Source organism: Papio anubis, chromosome X (genome assembly GCF_008728515.1).
Source record: "Papio anubis isolate 15944 chromosome X, Panubis1.0, whole genome shotgun sequence".
Lineage (NCBI taxonomy): Eukaryota > Metazoa > Chordata > Mammalia > Primates > Cercopithecidae > Papio > Papio anubis.
In genome coordinates, this window is record NC_044996.1 from 126934169 (window position 1) to 126948200 (window position 14032).

Genomic DNA, 14032 nt, shown 5'->3' on the forward strand with positions numbered 1-14032 from the left:
GAGATTGCGCCATTGCACTCCAGTCTGCCCAAGAGTGAAACTCCGTCTCAAAGAAAAAAAAAAAAAAAAAATCATTCTGTATCAGCAAAGAGCCTCAACTCTAATTTTTTGGTTTTAAAGTTTCTTCTTTTACGTTTTTTTAACTTTTAAGTTCAGTATTTGGAAGGAAATTTTTTTTAAGACTAAAATAGAGCCAACATAATTACTGCAGCTAATCTTAAGGTTATTAGGGGCTTGAACTAATTCTGGTGACTTGTACCCCACTAAATTGGCTGACAGGATGAGATGGCCATTTTAGGTACTTATATGTGGACAAAATTAACACGGCAGCTTTAGAGAATGGTAAAGAGAATATTTCTCTTTGAAATATTCAAAGAAGGGATAATTGGTATTTTTCATTTTTCAAATTTGTTTTCAAAAAAAGCTAAAAAACAAGAGGAATGATTCTATTTATATAACATTCGATAATAACAAGGCAATACTAATCTTTGGTGACAGAAGTCAGAACTGGTTTTGGGGTGGGGGGTGGCATAAAGCCTGGAAGGGGGCATAAGAAGGCTTCCAGGGTGTTAGCAATTTTCTCTGTCACCATCTGGGTAGAGTTATACTAATATGTTTACATTATAAAAAGTAACTGACATATAGATATAATTCATGCACCTTCTGAAAGGACATGTCAATAAAAATATTTACTTCAAGAAATCTGATGGTAAAGATATTAAATAAATTGGAATTTGAATGTTTAACTTCTAAACTGGCAGAAGCACAGGATGATTCGGGTTATCTTTCTACTTTTATTTGTGCTAGCTTTTAATCAGGTACCATACTGATGCTTGGCAATTATATTTGGTAATGATTTAACAAAAACATTCAATTATTTTTAACTAAAGAAAGATGAAAGGCAGAAAACATGAAATTGTATTTAATTCCATGTTCCTATTTTATTCTATTCACATTTTAAAAGTTACCAAATTATTGAGGTCCCAATCCATGAGGACTGACTGTGTGAAAAAGCGTATTGACAAAACCTACCTGATTTAAGTTATAATTTATGCCTAATTAAACAAAAGGCTTTGAGGGTTCTTTCTGAGGGTAGCATTTCTCAATCTGCGTTCAGAAGAACACTAGAGCTTTAGCATTTTATAAAAAACAGTATTCAGTATTTAATTAAATTTGGAAAATAGTGGATAAGACAGAAATGCTTCTTTACTGTGATATTTCTGAAAGCCTTTATAGATTAAGGAATATTGTGCATCTCTACAAAAGGTTGTATGGTATGTGGCCTTTCTGAAACGTCACACCCTCCTCCCCCACCTCCACCCCCACACCTATGTACATTTTGTTCCCTGGAACACAGATTAACATAGTTTAAAGCACGGCAAAGTTCTGAGAATGCCACTCGAAAATTTCCGACTGTGCTAAGTATGCCTTTCAAAGGCTCTATGCACAGTGTAACCTCTACTGATTTTGACAGTTGACTGACTGGGCATAAAATAAAATTGATCCATTAATAAGTGTTCTTTGAAGGTCTACTATCAAACAACCAACACTGGTTTGTGCACTTCTGGCTGCAGTGAAAGCTGGAGAAATATGAAAAATAGTTCCCACTCAAGAAGCCGACTGTCTACTGGAGAAAAAAAAATAAACTTGAATAAAGAAATCTGAGAATGCTTTTAGGGTATAGAGCAGGAAGACTTTTGGACAGGGAGGGTAGCACAAGGAAGAACACTCAGGCCACAGCATTAGCAATCATCCTGATATGTCTAAAGTAGAGCCAGAAAGAGTCTGGGAGAAAAAGAGAAAAATTAGATTCACTGATCAAATCTGTGTAGGCGATGGGAGGCTTCAAATACCATGTCAGAAAAAATTGTTGAATTTCTTCTTTCAACATTGATTTTAAGATTTGTTTTAAAACCTTATGCTTGAACAGCTCTTGCACGCTAACAGATTTTTATTATTCTGTCCATTTAAAAAATATCATTTAGGGATCTCATGATTCTGTATAGATGGACTGTGACAAGACCAGATCCCACTGTAATTTTAAATAAGTTACATGCCTTTTAATATGACATAGTTCCCCATTATTTGCCATTCCACATCTCCTAACATTTCATTCATAAAAGCAGGCTATGGTCACATGTAGACATAAAAGAATCCACAAATCAAAAGATATTTTATAGAGATAACATCGATTTGCCTTACCTTCATTAGGTCAAGTAGAACACTATTCAAAATTCCAAGATATCTTCTTTCCAAGGACTGAGGATGGTTAACAGCTGGAAACTGTGAGACACACACAAAGCGAATGTTAACATTTGGGGAAGGATATGTTGTGTACGTGCTTGTGAGTGCTGCAGAAGGGAGCAGATAAGCAAAAATGCCAATCCCAGTCAAATTCATACTTGTATATTACTTTTGTTGTCTATGTATTTTTATTTTATTTTTTTTGAGACGGAGTTTCGTGCTGTTGCCCAGGCTGGAATGCAATGGCATGATCTCGGCTCACTGCAACCTCTGCCTCCTGGGTTCACGTGATTCTCCTGCTTCAGCCTCCTGAGTAACTGGGATTACAGGCACCCGCCACCACGCCCGGCTAATTTTTTGTATTTTTAGCAGAGATGGGGTTTCACTATGTTGGCCAGGCTGGTCTCGAACTTCTGACCTTGTGATCTGCTCGCCTCAGCCTCCCAAAGTGCTGGGATTACAGGCGTAAGCCACCACACTTGGCCGTCTATGTATTTTTATATGGATTAATAGGACTGGGTGTCAAATAATAGGAAAACTCACAGGTGAAAAGATGATACTTAAATCTAGGCAGACGATACTAAGGCATGTGAAACAAACTAAAATATAAAAATTTGAACTAATTATGTAGTAAAATAGAATATCATCTGTTTATACAAACAATTCAGTTCTAATATAGTATATACATAATTTGCTTATACACATGATTCTTAATTACTGAGAGTAATTGAGGATCTAGCAGAAAGTATATGATAAGACATCAGATAGTATTCTTATAGCTTTTTAACAACAACATACCATTTACTCTTGAAAACAGAGAAGTAAAAAAAGAAAGTAAGTGGCCAGTACCTAAAAGATCATGAAAGTAGAGAGTGAATTCAGACACACATTCTATCACTGCTTTTAATAAGCTCTTATAATAACCTGTTTTCAAATTCTTCCTTTTTTAAAGTTGGAACCGAAGACAAACATAGGTTCCTAGATTAACAAATGCATTTTTAAACAAAATGAGGGGAAGAGGTCAAGTTTATTTAGATGTGCTTTCTGTTCTTTCCTCTGCCAACTCACATTCTGCAATATCTAGTGGATGTTAAAGTATTGGGTAATATGACTGGCAGAGCCCAGTGCCATATACTCCCTTCCAAATGTCAGGGCTAGTCTGCTTCCATACGTTATTTCCTCTATACCAACATGCCAGCATTTCAAAGTACTGAAATCCTTAAACATGCTAAATAAGTAAATGGGAGGACTAATTACATAGTAAAATTTCAAACAAGATATTTAAGGATTATGACATCATCTCCACACCATGCTCTGGATAGAAGGAGACAAAAAATACAAGTAAGACCCAAACCCTGCTCTTGAGGGATCTGCTGTCTGGTTGGGAAAGCAATCAGTGTTAAACTGTGTAATCATAAATTCTAATTGAAGCTCAGAGAAAGGAAAGACCAACATGGTTTATGGCCGTGGAAGAAATAACCCATAGGTAATATCTGAACTGGGTTTTGAAAAATATGAAAAATGTGAAGACAGAGAAAAGTAGGACAGCACCTTCCAGATAGAGGAGTAGAAGGAATAACATGAACTCAACACAGATGCACAGGCAATAACCTAAAACTGATTTCTGAGGGAAGTGATGTTACATGAGGCATTTTGGATATATTATTCTTATTTTAGAGATGAAGAAGGTGACAAGCAGAAAGTTCAAATAACTGGTTCAAGGCAAGTTACATAATTAAACAGCAGTAGAATTAGTATTTGCACCCAGTCTTGTGATCCAAACCCACACTCTTTCTAAACCTAGGTGCCTCTCCTAAGGGAAGTACAGAGGTTCCCTTTGATGTTACTAGAGCATTAAATATCAGCCCAAAGAGAAAGACACTACCATGCTGTGATAGAAGACCCTATACCAGTACATGTTAATATTTTGTGTATGAGGTCTATCTTATGCTACCAGATACCGCCTTCTTTTTTCTAGGAGTGAAATTTCATTGATAAGAAAATTAATGCTGAAAGTCAAAAGGTATTAGAAATATTACAATAAAAAATGACCAAGCAAACTCCTAACTTCAAAGAATTTACATGCATTTGAATGAGACCTACCATTCTAATATGAAATAATTCAACAAACAGCCAAAACTCATGCATAGAAGTTTAAAATATATCTCAATCAGTCTTTTTCTTTCTGAATCACTTGGCCAATCCAATCCAATCCAATCTAATGAGAATGCTTCTTTGCTGAGTACTACGTGTGAGGTTCTGGTCTAGACATTTTACAAATAATATTTCATCTTTACACCAATCCAATCAGGCAGTCTTTTGGTTATCATCATTTTACATGACAAGAAACAGAGGCACAGGATGGTGAAATAACTTCCTGGCATCATTCAAAATAGTAAATATGGAGCCAGACCTTGAACCCCAACAGTCTAACTCCAGAGTCTAGGCCCTATACTATGGGGGCATCAATTGTTACTTTATCCCAATAATGCAAACCACTATAAGCAACATCTTGTAGATTTTCCTGTCTCTATACAACTAACTCCAAATGCACATCACAATGGACGGGTTACTGGTCAGTCCATGGTGCACAGCAGATGCAGTTTACATGTCCCATGTGCTTAGCTATCTGTTATAGACATTTTCAAATAACATCATGAAAGAAAATTTCTCCCTCAAAAGATATTGTCAAGCCTCCAAAGAGATTAAACTAATTTAGTTAAAACACCACAAACACTTTCAGACTAAAATGTGAAAGTATTAAGGTTTATAAAAGTCAAAGTGTGATGGAGGCAGCAATTTCCCTGAAGGATATTTGTAAGCAGCATTATCATATGCTGTCTGGAATTTTATAGACAATATTGTTTAGGGAAGAGGACGATGAACAAACAGGACCACAGACAAATGAGAAAGAGATATTCTTTGTGTGGCCTATCTAATCGAAATGCTCCTCGTTCTTCAATATCCATTTCAAATGTCAAATGCTTCATAAAGCCTTCTCTAATGAATCCCCAATGATGATTTCTAACTTTCCAGAATATGTGACACTCTCATGGTCTAAACCATACGGAGATACATTAGAAAACCATACAATGAGGTAAACAATGCAGTACTTTATTATATACCACACTTTCTTATAAATTGTATTGTTTTCTAATTATTTCATGGATGGAAGTCTTAATTCTTCAGCTAGTTTATAAGTTATCAAGGCCAAGCAGCATGTCAGATCTGTTTATACTCTCTTCAGAGAATCCAGCATAGAGCCTCATTAACCAGGCCAAGAACAAGTCAGCCAGCAAACCAGGCTTAATGTTCCAGCAGTTAATGTTAAAATCCTGAGCTCAAATATTTAATCATTCAACACTATTCAGCCTCGCAGGCACTATTCTAGGTGTGCTGCAAATACAATGGTGAACATTAACAGTTCATTTCCTCAGGGAATTCATTAGTCCAGTGAGGATACATATTTGCAAACAGCTACTTAAAGGAGAATGCAATGGGTGCTACAAAAGAGGTATGACCAGAGTGTTATAGGGTCACCAGTTTCCCCTCGAATAGCCTAGAAGGTCTTCATGGAGGGAGGACATTTGGCCTGAGTCTAGAAGAGGAATAAGGAGGAGAAGAAAGAGGGGTGAGTGTTGGGAGCATTATAGAGATGGAAATGCAGAGTATAAAAGCAATATGTCGAGGAAATGGTGAGAGGTTCAATGTGGCCAAAGAGCACACACTGGGCCAGGCGGGAGGCAGAAATGAGGCTGGAGGACTAAGAAGGGGTTTGTAAGCTACCCTAAAGAGTTTAAACTTTATCAGTAACCTTGTAGAGGTTTCTCAACAAAAAAGAGAACTGTGTGGTTTGAGAAATGTGAGAAGGCTAAAATGAAAAGAGAAAGATCGGGGGATCTATTTGGGGGTGATGGTCAAAGGCTAGGTAAAGGTAAAAGGGTAAAAGCAGCATGAGAGATGGAGAGAAAAGAAATACAGTTAAGCTTGAATGCTGATGCCACAGACTGGTTAATCACTTCTCAGATATGTAGTGAGTACTTACTGGATATGGTAGTTTCTGTGTTAAATGCTGGAAACACATCTGTGATGTGATAAAACCGTTGATTTCTGCCCTTCAGAAACCTATATTCTAGTGTGGGAGGACTAGATAGTTAATAACAAGTAAAGAAACAGAGAAAATAATTCCATACTGTGGTAAGTTCTATGATAGAGAAAGGATGCTGTGGGAGAGAGAGACTAGGATGGAGGTAAGGGTGGTATGTTGGGTGGCCAGAGAAAGGGGCACTCTTTGAGACTGATAGAATGAAAAGGGACCACACAAGGGAAGCACCTTGCCAGGAGAAGCAGCCATGGGTCCCAAGTTGGTGAAACTGGAAAAACCCTGGAATGTTTACAGAAGCCAAAGAACAAAAAAGGTAAGTGTGCTGAGAATCTGGAGAATGGGGGGAAAGGAGATAGGTATGAGATGAGGTCAGGCAAGGTCTCATAGGCTACGACAAGGAGTTTAGATGGATTCTCAGTGAAAATGCAATTCATTAATTATGACTAACTTTATTTCTGAATATAATAGATTTTTCTTTCTTCTAGACTGAGGACAAGTCCTATTTATTGTCATATTTCCAACACCTAGTATGACAAATGTTCAAAAATGTTGAGCTAAGCTGCTGAACTACATATGCTCTTGGCGCCCCAATTACTGGTCATATATGGCAAATTTTTGGCTTACAAAAGCAAAAATAAAAGGAGAAACGACAAACTTGCCTGAGGTAACTCAGACAGATGTGAAAGACAGAGAAAGCAGGAGATAAAAGAGACACTGGTATGCCTCTGTCCATTCATTTCAACCACATTCACTGAGCCTAGAAGGATCTGGACGGTTGGGCACTCAGGTTTGAGCAGCGGTGGTCTCTAAAGGGAAATTAACTGAGGGCCAGAAAATCAAAAGAAAAAAACAAAGTGCTTTGTAAATGGCAAGGTAATATGGTTTGAGAATTATGCATTTCAGAGAAAGGAAGGAAATGGTGGGGAGATTATTTTATAGTTCCCAAAATGACCAGCAATTGCCATGTTGGCCCAAAAAAGTGGCTGAAGATGGATTAAAGATTTAAATGTTAGACTAAAACCATAAAAACCCTAGAAGAAAACCTAGGCAATACCATTCCGGACATAGGCATGAGCAAGGACTTCATGACTAAAACACCAAAAGCAACGGCAACAAAAGCCAAAATTGACAAATGGGATCTAATTAAACTAAAGAGCTTCTGCACAGCAAAAGAAACTACCATCAGAGTGAACAGGCAACCTACAGAATGGGAGACAATTTTTACAATCTACCCATCTGACAAAGGGCTAATATCCAGAGTCTACAAAGAACTTAAACAAATTTACAAGAAAAAAACAACCCCATCAAAAAGTGGGCGAAGGATATGAACAGACACTTCTCAAAAGAAGACATTTATGCATCCAACAGACACATGAAAAAATGCTCATCATCACTGGCCATCAGAGAAATGCAAATCAAAACCACAATGAGATATCATCTCACACCAGTGAGAATGGCGATCATTAAAAGGTCAGGAAACAACAGGTGCTGGAGAGGATGTGGAGAAATAGGAACACTTTTACACTATTGATGTAAACTAGTTCAACCACTGTGGAAAACAGTGTGGCGATTCCTCAAGGATCTAGAACTAGAAGTACCATATAACCCAGCCATCCCATTACTGGGTACATACCCAAAGAATTATAAATCATGCTGCTATAAAGACACATGCACATGTATGTTTACTGCAGCACTATTCACAATAGCAAAGACTTGGAACCAACACAAATGTCCATCAATGATAGACTGGATTAAGAAAATGTGGCACATATACACAATGGAATACTATGTAGCCATAAAAAAGGATGAGTCCATGTCCTTTGTAGGGACATGGATGCAGCTAGAAACCATCATTCTGAGCAAACTATCCCAAGGACAGAAAACCAAACACCTCATGTTCTCACTCATAGATGGGAATTGAACAATGAGAACACTTGGACACAGGATGGGGAACATCACACATCGGGGCCTGTCGTGGGGTGGGGGGAGGGGGGAAGGATAGCATTAGGCGATATACCTAATGTAAATGATGAGTTAATGGGTGCAGTACACCAACATGGCACATGTACACAAATGTAACAAACCTGCACATTGTGCACATGTACCCTAGAACTTAATGTATAATAATAATAATAATAATAATAATAACAACAACAACAATAAAGTGGCTGAAAACTTAAAAAGTTGTTTTTGGGATAGATGGAAGACAGAAGTAGACTATAACTCACTGGGCACTCCAATAAGGTGACTCTTCCTCATTTGGGGAAAGTTTATACTTTCTAAGACATTATTTAGCATATTCTCAGAAAAGTTTTGTACAAAGTTGTCAAGTCTAGGAAAGGCTGCCCAAGACGATACACTAGTTTTTTTTTTTGAGACAGACTCTCACTCTGTCACCCAGGCTGGAGTGCAGTGGCACGATCTCAGCTCACTGCAACTTCTGCCTCTTGGGTTCAAGCAATTCTCCTGCCTCTGCCTCCCGAGTAGCTGGGACTGCAGGTGTGTGCCACCATGCCCGGCTAATTTTTGTATTTTTTGTAGAGATGGGGTTTCACAAAGTTGGCCAGGCTGGTATCGAACTCCTGGCCTCAAGTGATCTGCCCAACTTGGCCTCCCAAAGTGCTGGGATTACAGGAGTGAGCCACCATGTATGGCCCCAAGAAAATACACCAGTTTGAAAAGAAGATTTGATGTTTCACTGTCAGTGGACCAGAAACATCTACTAAAACATGAACCTTCAAATCTGGGGAATCCAAGTTTTCAGGGCTCTCCTCAAATCACTACAAATATGTTTGCTCAGCATTCATACATTTGGTATATTCGGGGTTGCTTAATAGTTTGGATAAAGAAACAGTGTAAGATAACCAAAGTTTAGAGTGTAAGAATGTATACACTAAAAAAGATTTTGAAAAACTGGAACTTAAAAATTAGAAAAATGATTACAATTTGAATTCTACCACTTTTTAAATTCACAAGTACTATTAAAAAATTCAGAAATAAAATATTATAATAGGGATTATCAACACTGTAGTGGGAAAGGAAATAGTATTCAAAGGATAGTTTAGCATTCCATTGTGCAATGAACAATGACTCAAATACTGCAGTATTGATTCCATTTTGGGTTTCAGCAAAACCTCTTACCCGGAGCCCATGGAAGCGAGGATTACTGTAGAAAAGCTTCATCTGCTCAGATGGAAGTGGTCCTAGCACCTTCTGAATAGTAAAAAGTTGGTCAATTTCACTTTCTCCAGGAAATAAAGGTTGTCCATCACTAAGCTCTCCAAGAATACAGCCCACCGACCACATGTCTACGGACTTTCCATAGGGAGCGCTGAAAAATAAAGGAAGAGATTATTTTGGCAACTGAAAAAATACAATGTTTTGATAATTTCCAAATTATTGTGAACAAATTTATAATGTGCAGCACACTTGTATATTTATGAAATTAGAAAGTTCCATGTGAAAAGAAGACTGAAAAGTAAATCATCAGAACACAAGTGAATAAACCTATGCTAATAAAGCCACCAACTTAATAACAATTTAGTTAGTATACACTAATTTGAAATTTATTCACATAAATAGATATAAATATATATCTTAAATGTGAACGGCTTAATAAACCCTAATACAGTATACATATCTGGCAAGTAACACCTCATTTGAGGAATGAAATGCTTCCAAATAATTGTATTTTCTAAGACAAATAATTATCCTTTAGCTCTCTAAATGTCAAAAAGATATATCTTATCCATTTTATCAGTTCAGTCTATTAAAATTTACTATGTACTGACTTATGTGTTTCCTTAACACCGAATATTATTTAACCTTCCATTACTCAGCATCACAGTTTCTGATGACTAAGATTGTGCTAAGGTCTACTGTATTATTTATTTGAATATAATATATGTAGCCTATGTATACAGAGCTTTATGGTAGCTATTTCCCTCAAAACATTTTCCAGTTTACTTAGGGGTTTATAGCTTTCTTCTAGGGTGTGAGTTTACCAGAGGGCTTTAGGAGTGTTGCCGTTATTAATAAATGGAGGTTGTAGATGAAAATCCAGGTATCCTCAAAACAACTTTATATCTATCTCTCAGTATCTAGAGTGTTAAATTTATAGCAAATTAAGAAACCACACACACATACAAGCACGTGCACACTCACACACATTTCCAACATAAATAGTCCAAGCTTTAAGAAGGGAAAGCCAAAAGAAAATATCTGAAAAAGAATATGGAATGGAATTTTGGAATGCTAAAATGATACAGTAGTGAAACAAAACTTTTAAATCAAAGGACTGTTAACATTATACAGAACAAATTTCTAGGATAACAAATCATTGCAATAATAAGTCAGTATTTCATGTATCTCATTTCCTTCCCATATCAACCTAAGAACCACACAAGGAAACTTCATTTAGATCTTTTTGGTAAGTTTGTTGGGCAGGGCAAGATACTGATCTTTCTTTCGTTATCTGTTTGAGAGAGAGAAAATTTGTTCCATAGTGCTAGATCGAGAAACTTATGGAAAATTTCCACATGCTCACTACAAGCTATTTTTCTTCTGTCATTTGATTTGAATAATTTATGCAGCTGGAATGATACTGAATGTCAAGGACAAAGCCTTGAGAATGTATAAAATTTAAATTCTTAATGTATAACCAAGTATCTGATTTCAAAGGGATTTTTACAAATATGGTTCTTCAACTAGTACTTGACAATCACTTAATTAGCAATATTTATTTTAGCACTAATTTAGTTACATTGTCCCCATACTTTTAGCAGCTACTGCACATCTCTAAACGTAACTCCAGTTTTTCTATAGGTATTATTAAGCAGCAAATACTCTCTGAAGATTCACAATAAGGCTTCCTCAAAATAAACTTTTGGGGCCATGTTACAGACAACACCATATTATAACAAGCCCTTCTCCTACGCTTGAGTCCTCAGATGCGGTTCTAAGAATGATCTACTTCATACTCGTTTCTCCATCGGTAAAGTGTCCAGTAAATTCAATTCTCCCAAAAGAAAATGGACTATGCATCCCAATGAGTCCAAAAGGTACACGGAAGAAATATGGACAATCACAAAATCAATCCTGATTCTAAGATTAAAAATTAGCATTAAAAACTCTAAACTCTGCCCACACAATGGAAGAGATAATAAAGTGACTAAGCATCTTTGTTTTTCAGGATAAAGTAAGCTTTTGATTAAAAAAAAATAGTAAAGCTTTCAAAAACTAATGTCAATGATTCTTATAGGCTTTAGGTCAGCAATGAATCAAGAATTACTACTAGACGGTTGGTAGACACTGGAAAATAAGTAGTTAATATCAAAATAAACCCTGAGTAACTTAAACATGTAGTCATCATGCTCTTCAGAAAAAAAAAAATCCAGAAACTTATATTGCTATTATATAAAAAACATTTTTAAAAATTAAATTCTTCATGTCCCCCAGATACACGTATGGCACGCTAAAGAAATGAGACCTATAATTTGTGCACTTGTCATCATTATCACTATATCTAATTTTATTTGTGGAGTATAAATTATGTTTTTGGGTGGTCCCAAAGAGGAAATACAATCTAGGGAAAATAATCCTACAACTAGGGTAGGTAGGGAATTATTAATGAGAACTACAGGCTCCTTCTTAGGCTTTAAAGTTAAAATGTACTAAAAAGAAAAGAACCGTATCAGAAGACCTTTTTCTGGTACTAACAGATGAATTAAAGAGCACTGAAAGTTAAAGGGTGGGCACAAAGTGGATGAATGTAGAAGATGTTAGTGAGAAAATCATCAATGCACTGCTAGTTTGAATAGCCATTTATCATCAAACGGGATTTACACTGTTCAGAACAAAAATGGCAATTGGCTCATTTTTTTGTTTTTTGGGTGTGTGTGTGTGTGTGTGTGTGTGTGTGATGGAGTCTTGTTCTGATGCCCAGGTTGGAGTGCAGCGGTGGGATATCAGCTCACTGCGACCTCCACCTCCTGGATTTAAGTGATTCTCCTGCCTTAGCCTCTTGAGTAGATGGGACTACAGGCAGGTATCACCATGCCTGGCTAATTTTTGTATTTTTTTTTGTAGAGATGGGGTATCACCATGTTGCCCAGGCTGGTCTTGAACTCCTGAGCTCAAGCCATCTGCTGGCTTTGGCCTCCCAAAGTGCTGGGATTATAGGCGTGAGCCACTGTGCTCAGTCTAGTTCAATATTTACTCCATGTGCCTGGCAAAGTGGTTGCATGTAAGAGATACTTGATAAGTATTTGATGAATTAATAAATGAACAAATAGATAAGCCAGAATGTCAAACTGTGTGGATATTCACATTCTTAATGTGGAAGTTTATCAGCAAAGATGGCTACAATTAATTTCTTCCATTTCCATACATATGCCATTTTATAATATGGCTCTGCCACTTGTCCCATCAAGAGGTGGAATTTATTTCTCCATACCATGGATCAGGGGTTGGTCATGTAACATGCTCTGGTCAATGAGGCAAAAGCCATACAAAAAAAGGCTTGAAAGCTACTGTTGCTTTGGGGCTTACCCTCTTACAGCAGAGAATTCTCCAACTATCACACTTAGAAACTTGGAATAGCCTACTGGAGGATAAGTTTCCAGGGATCAGAGATGGTCTGACCCAGCTGAGATCCCTAAACTAACCAGCTCCCAGACGACCTACCAGCTGACTAAAACTTCATGAGTGACTCCAAGACAGACAAGCAGAAGAACCACCCAGCTGAACTCAAACTGCTGATTACCCTATGCCCAGAATTGTGAGCAAACAAAGTGCTTTGTTTCATACCATTAAGTTTTAGGTAGTTTGTTATACCGCAGTATGTAACTGACACATTTAATTAACTGAAGTTCTTATTTTCCATAGATGAACTCAAAGCAAATGACAATAGAATCAGCAGATGTGGAAATGTCATTCTATTTTGGGATGGTAACTCACCCAAGTAAGAGCTCTGGGGACCGATACCATCTGGTGGCAACGTACTCTGTGTAATTAGCATTATTGCCTTCTGACAGATTACGAGCAAAACCTGAAAGATAGTAAAGTCCAAAGTTGTAACTTTGAAAAAGAAACAGTAATTCATGTTGGCAAAATATTTCAGCGCTAGTAATACTTTAAACAACATCAAAAGAATGTAATGACTGTTCTTACATGGGCTATTTATTAATAATATCCTTGCTATCTTAAAAAGTTAGTAGAGTGTTCCATGTCAATTGAAAGACATAAAATGTATTCACTACAAACCCAGTCTCTTCACTATGCTAAAGAAAACCGTGTTTTCGAAGTCATCCCATGCTTTTATAATTATTCAGAGCATACTTTTAAATCAGTTCTCCCAATAAATGCAAACCTTAGGAAAAAAATGAAATAAAGTCCCCACAAAAGCTAGAAATCAATATCAAAGTCAAACTAACATACTGTAGACGGTCATTAATTTTGCTATGTGGCACTTACATAGTATTTGCATATGTATTGTTGCTGAGCAGTTCCAGCCCTTACATAAACAGTGATGGAAACAAAGCAGGCCAAAATTACTATCATCTCCTAATGACTGAGCATATTAGGGGCCTCTTAGTTACCAATTACAGATTCTACCACTACTTTTACCCCCACCCTTTGAAAAGGTTTTAGGGCTACTGCATAGCCACAAAATAAGGCAGGAGG

At 36.9% G+C, this 14032-nt stretch overlaps 1 protein-coding gene across 5 annotated transcripts in view; it reads right to left on the reverse strand.

Annotated features, from left to right (window-relative positions):
• The window catches only part of CDKL5 (cyclin dependent kinase like 5), a 225932-nt gene that overhangs the window by 55814 nt on the left and 156086 nt on the right, over positions 1 to 14032 (reverse strand). For all 5 annotated transcript variants that reach the window (XM_031660487.1, XM_031660488.1, XM_031660484.1 and 2 more), the window contains 3 exons: positions 13307 to 13397; positions 9491 to 9680; positions 2203 to 2283 (listed from right to left, as the gene is read on the reverse strand). In XM_031660487.1, the coding sequence (XP_031516347.1) occupies positions 2203 to 2283; positions 9491 to 9680; positions 13307 to 13397 (362 nt within the window). The remainder of the gene's footprint in view (positions 1 to 2202; positions 2284 to 9490; positions 9681 to 13306; positions 13398 to 14032) is intronic.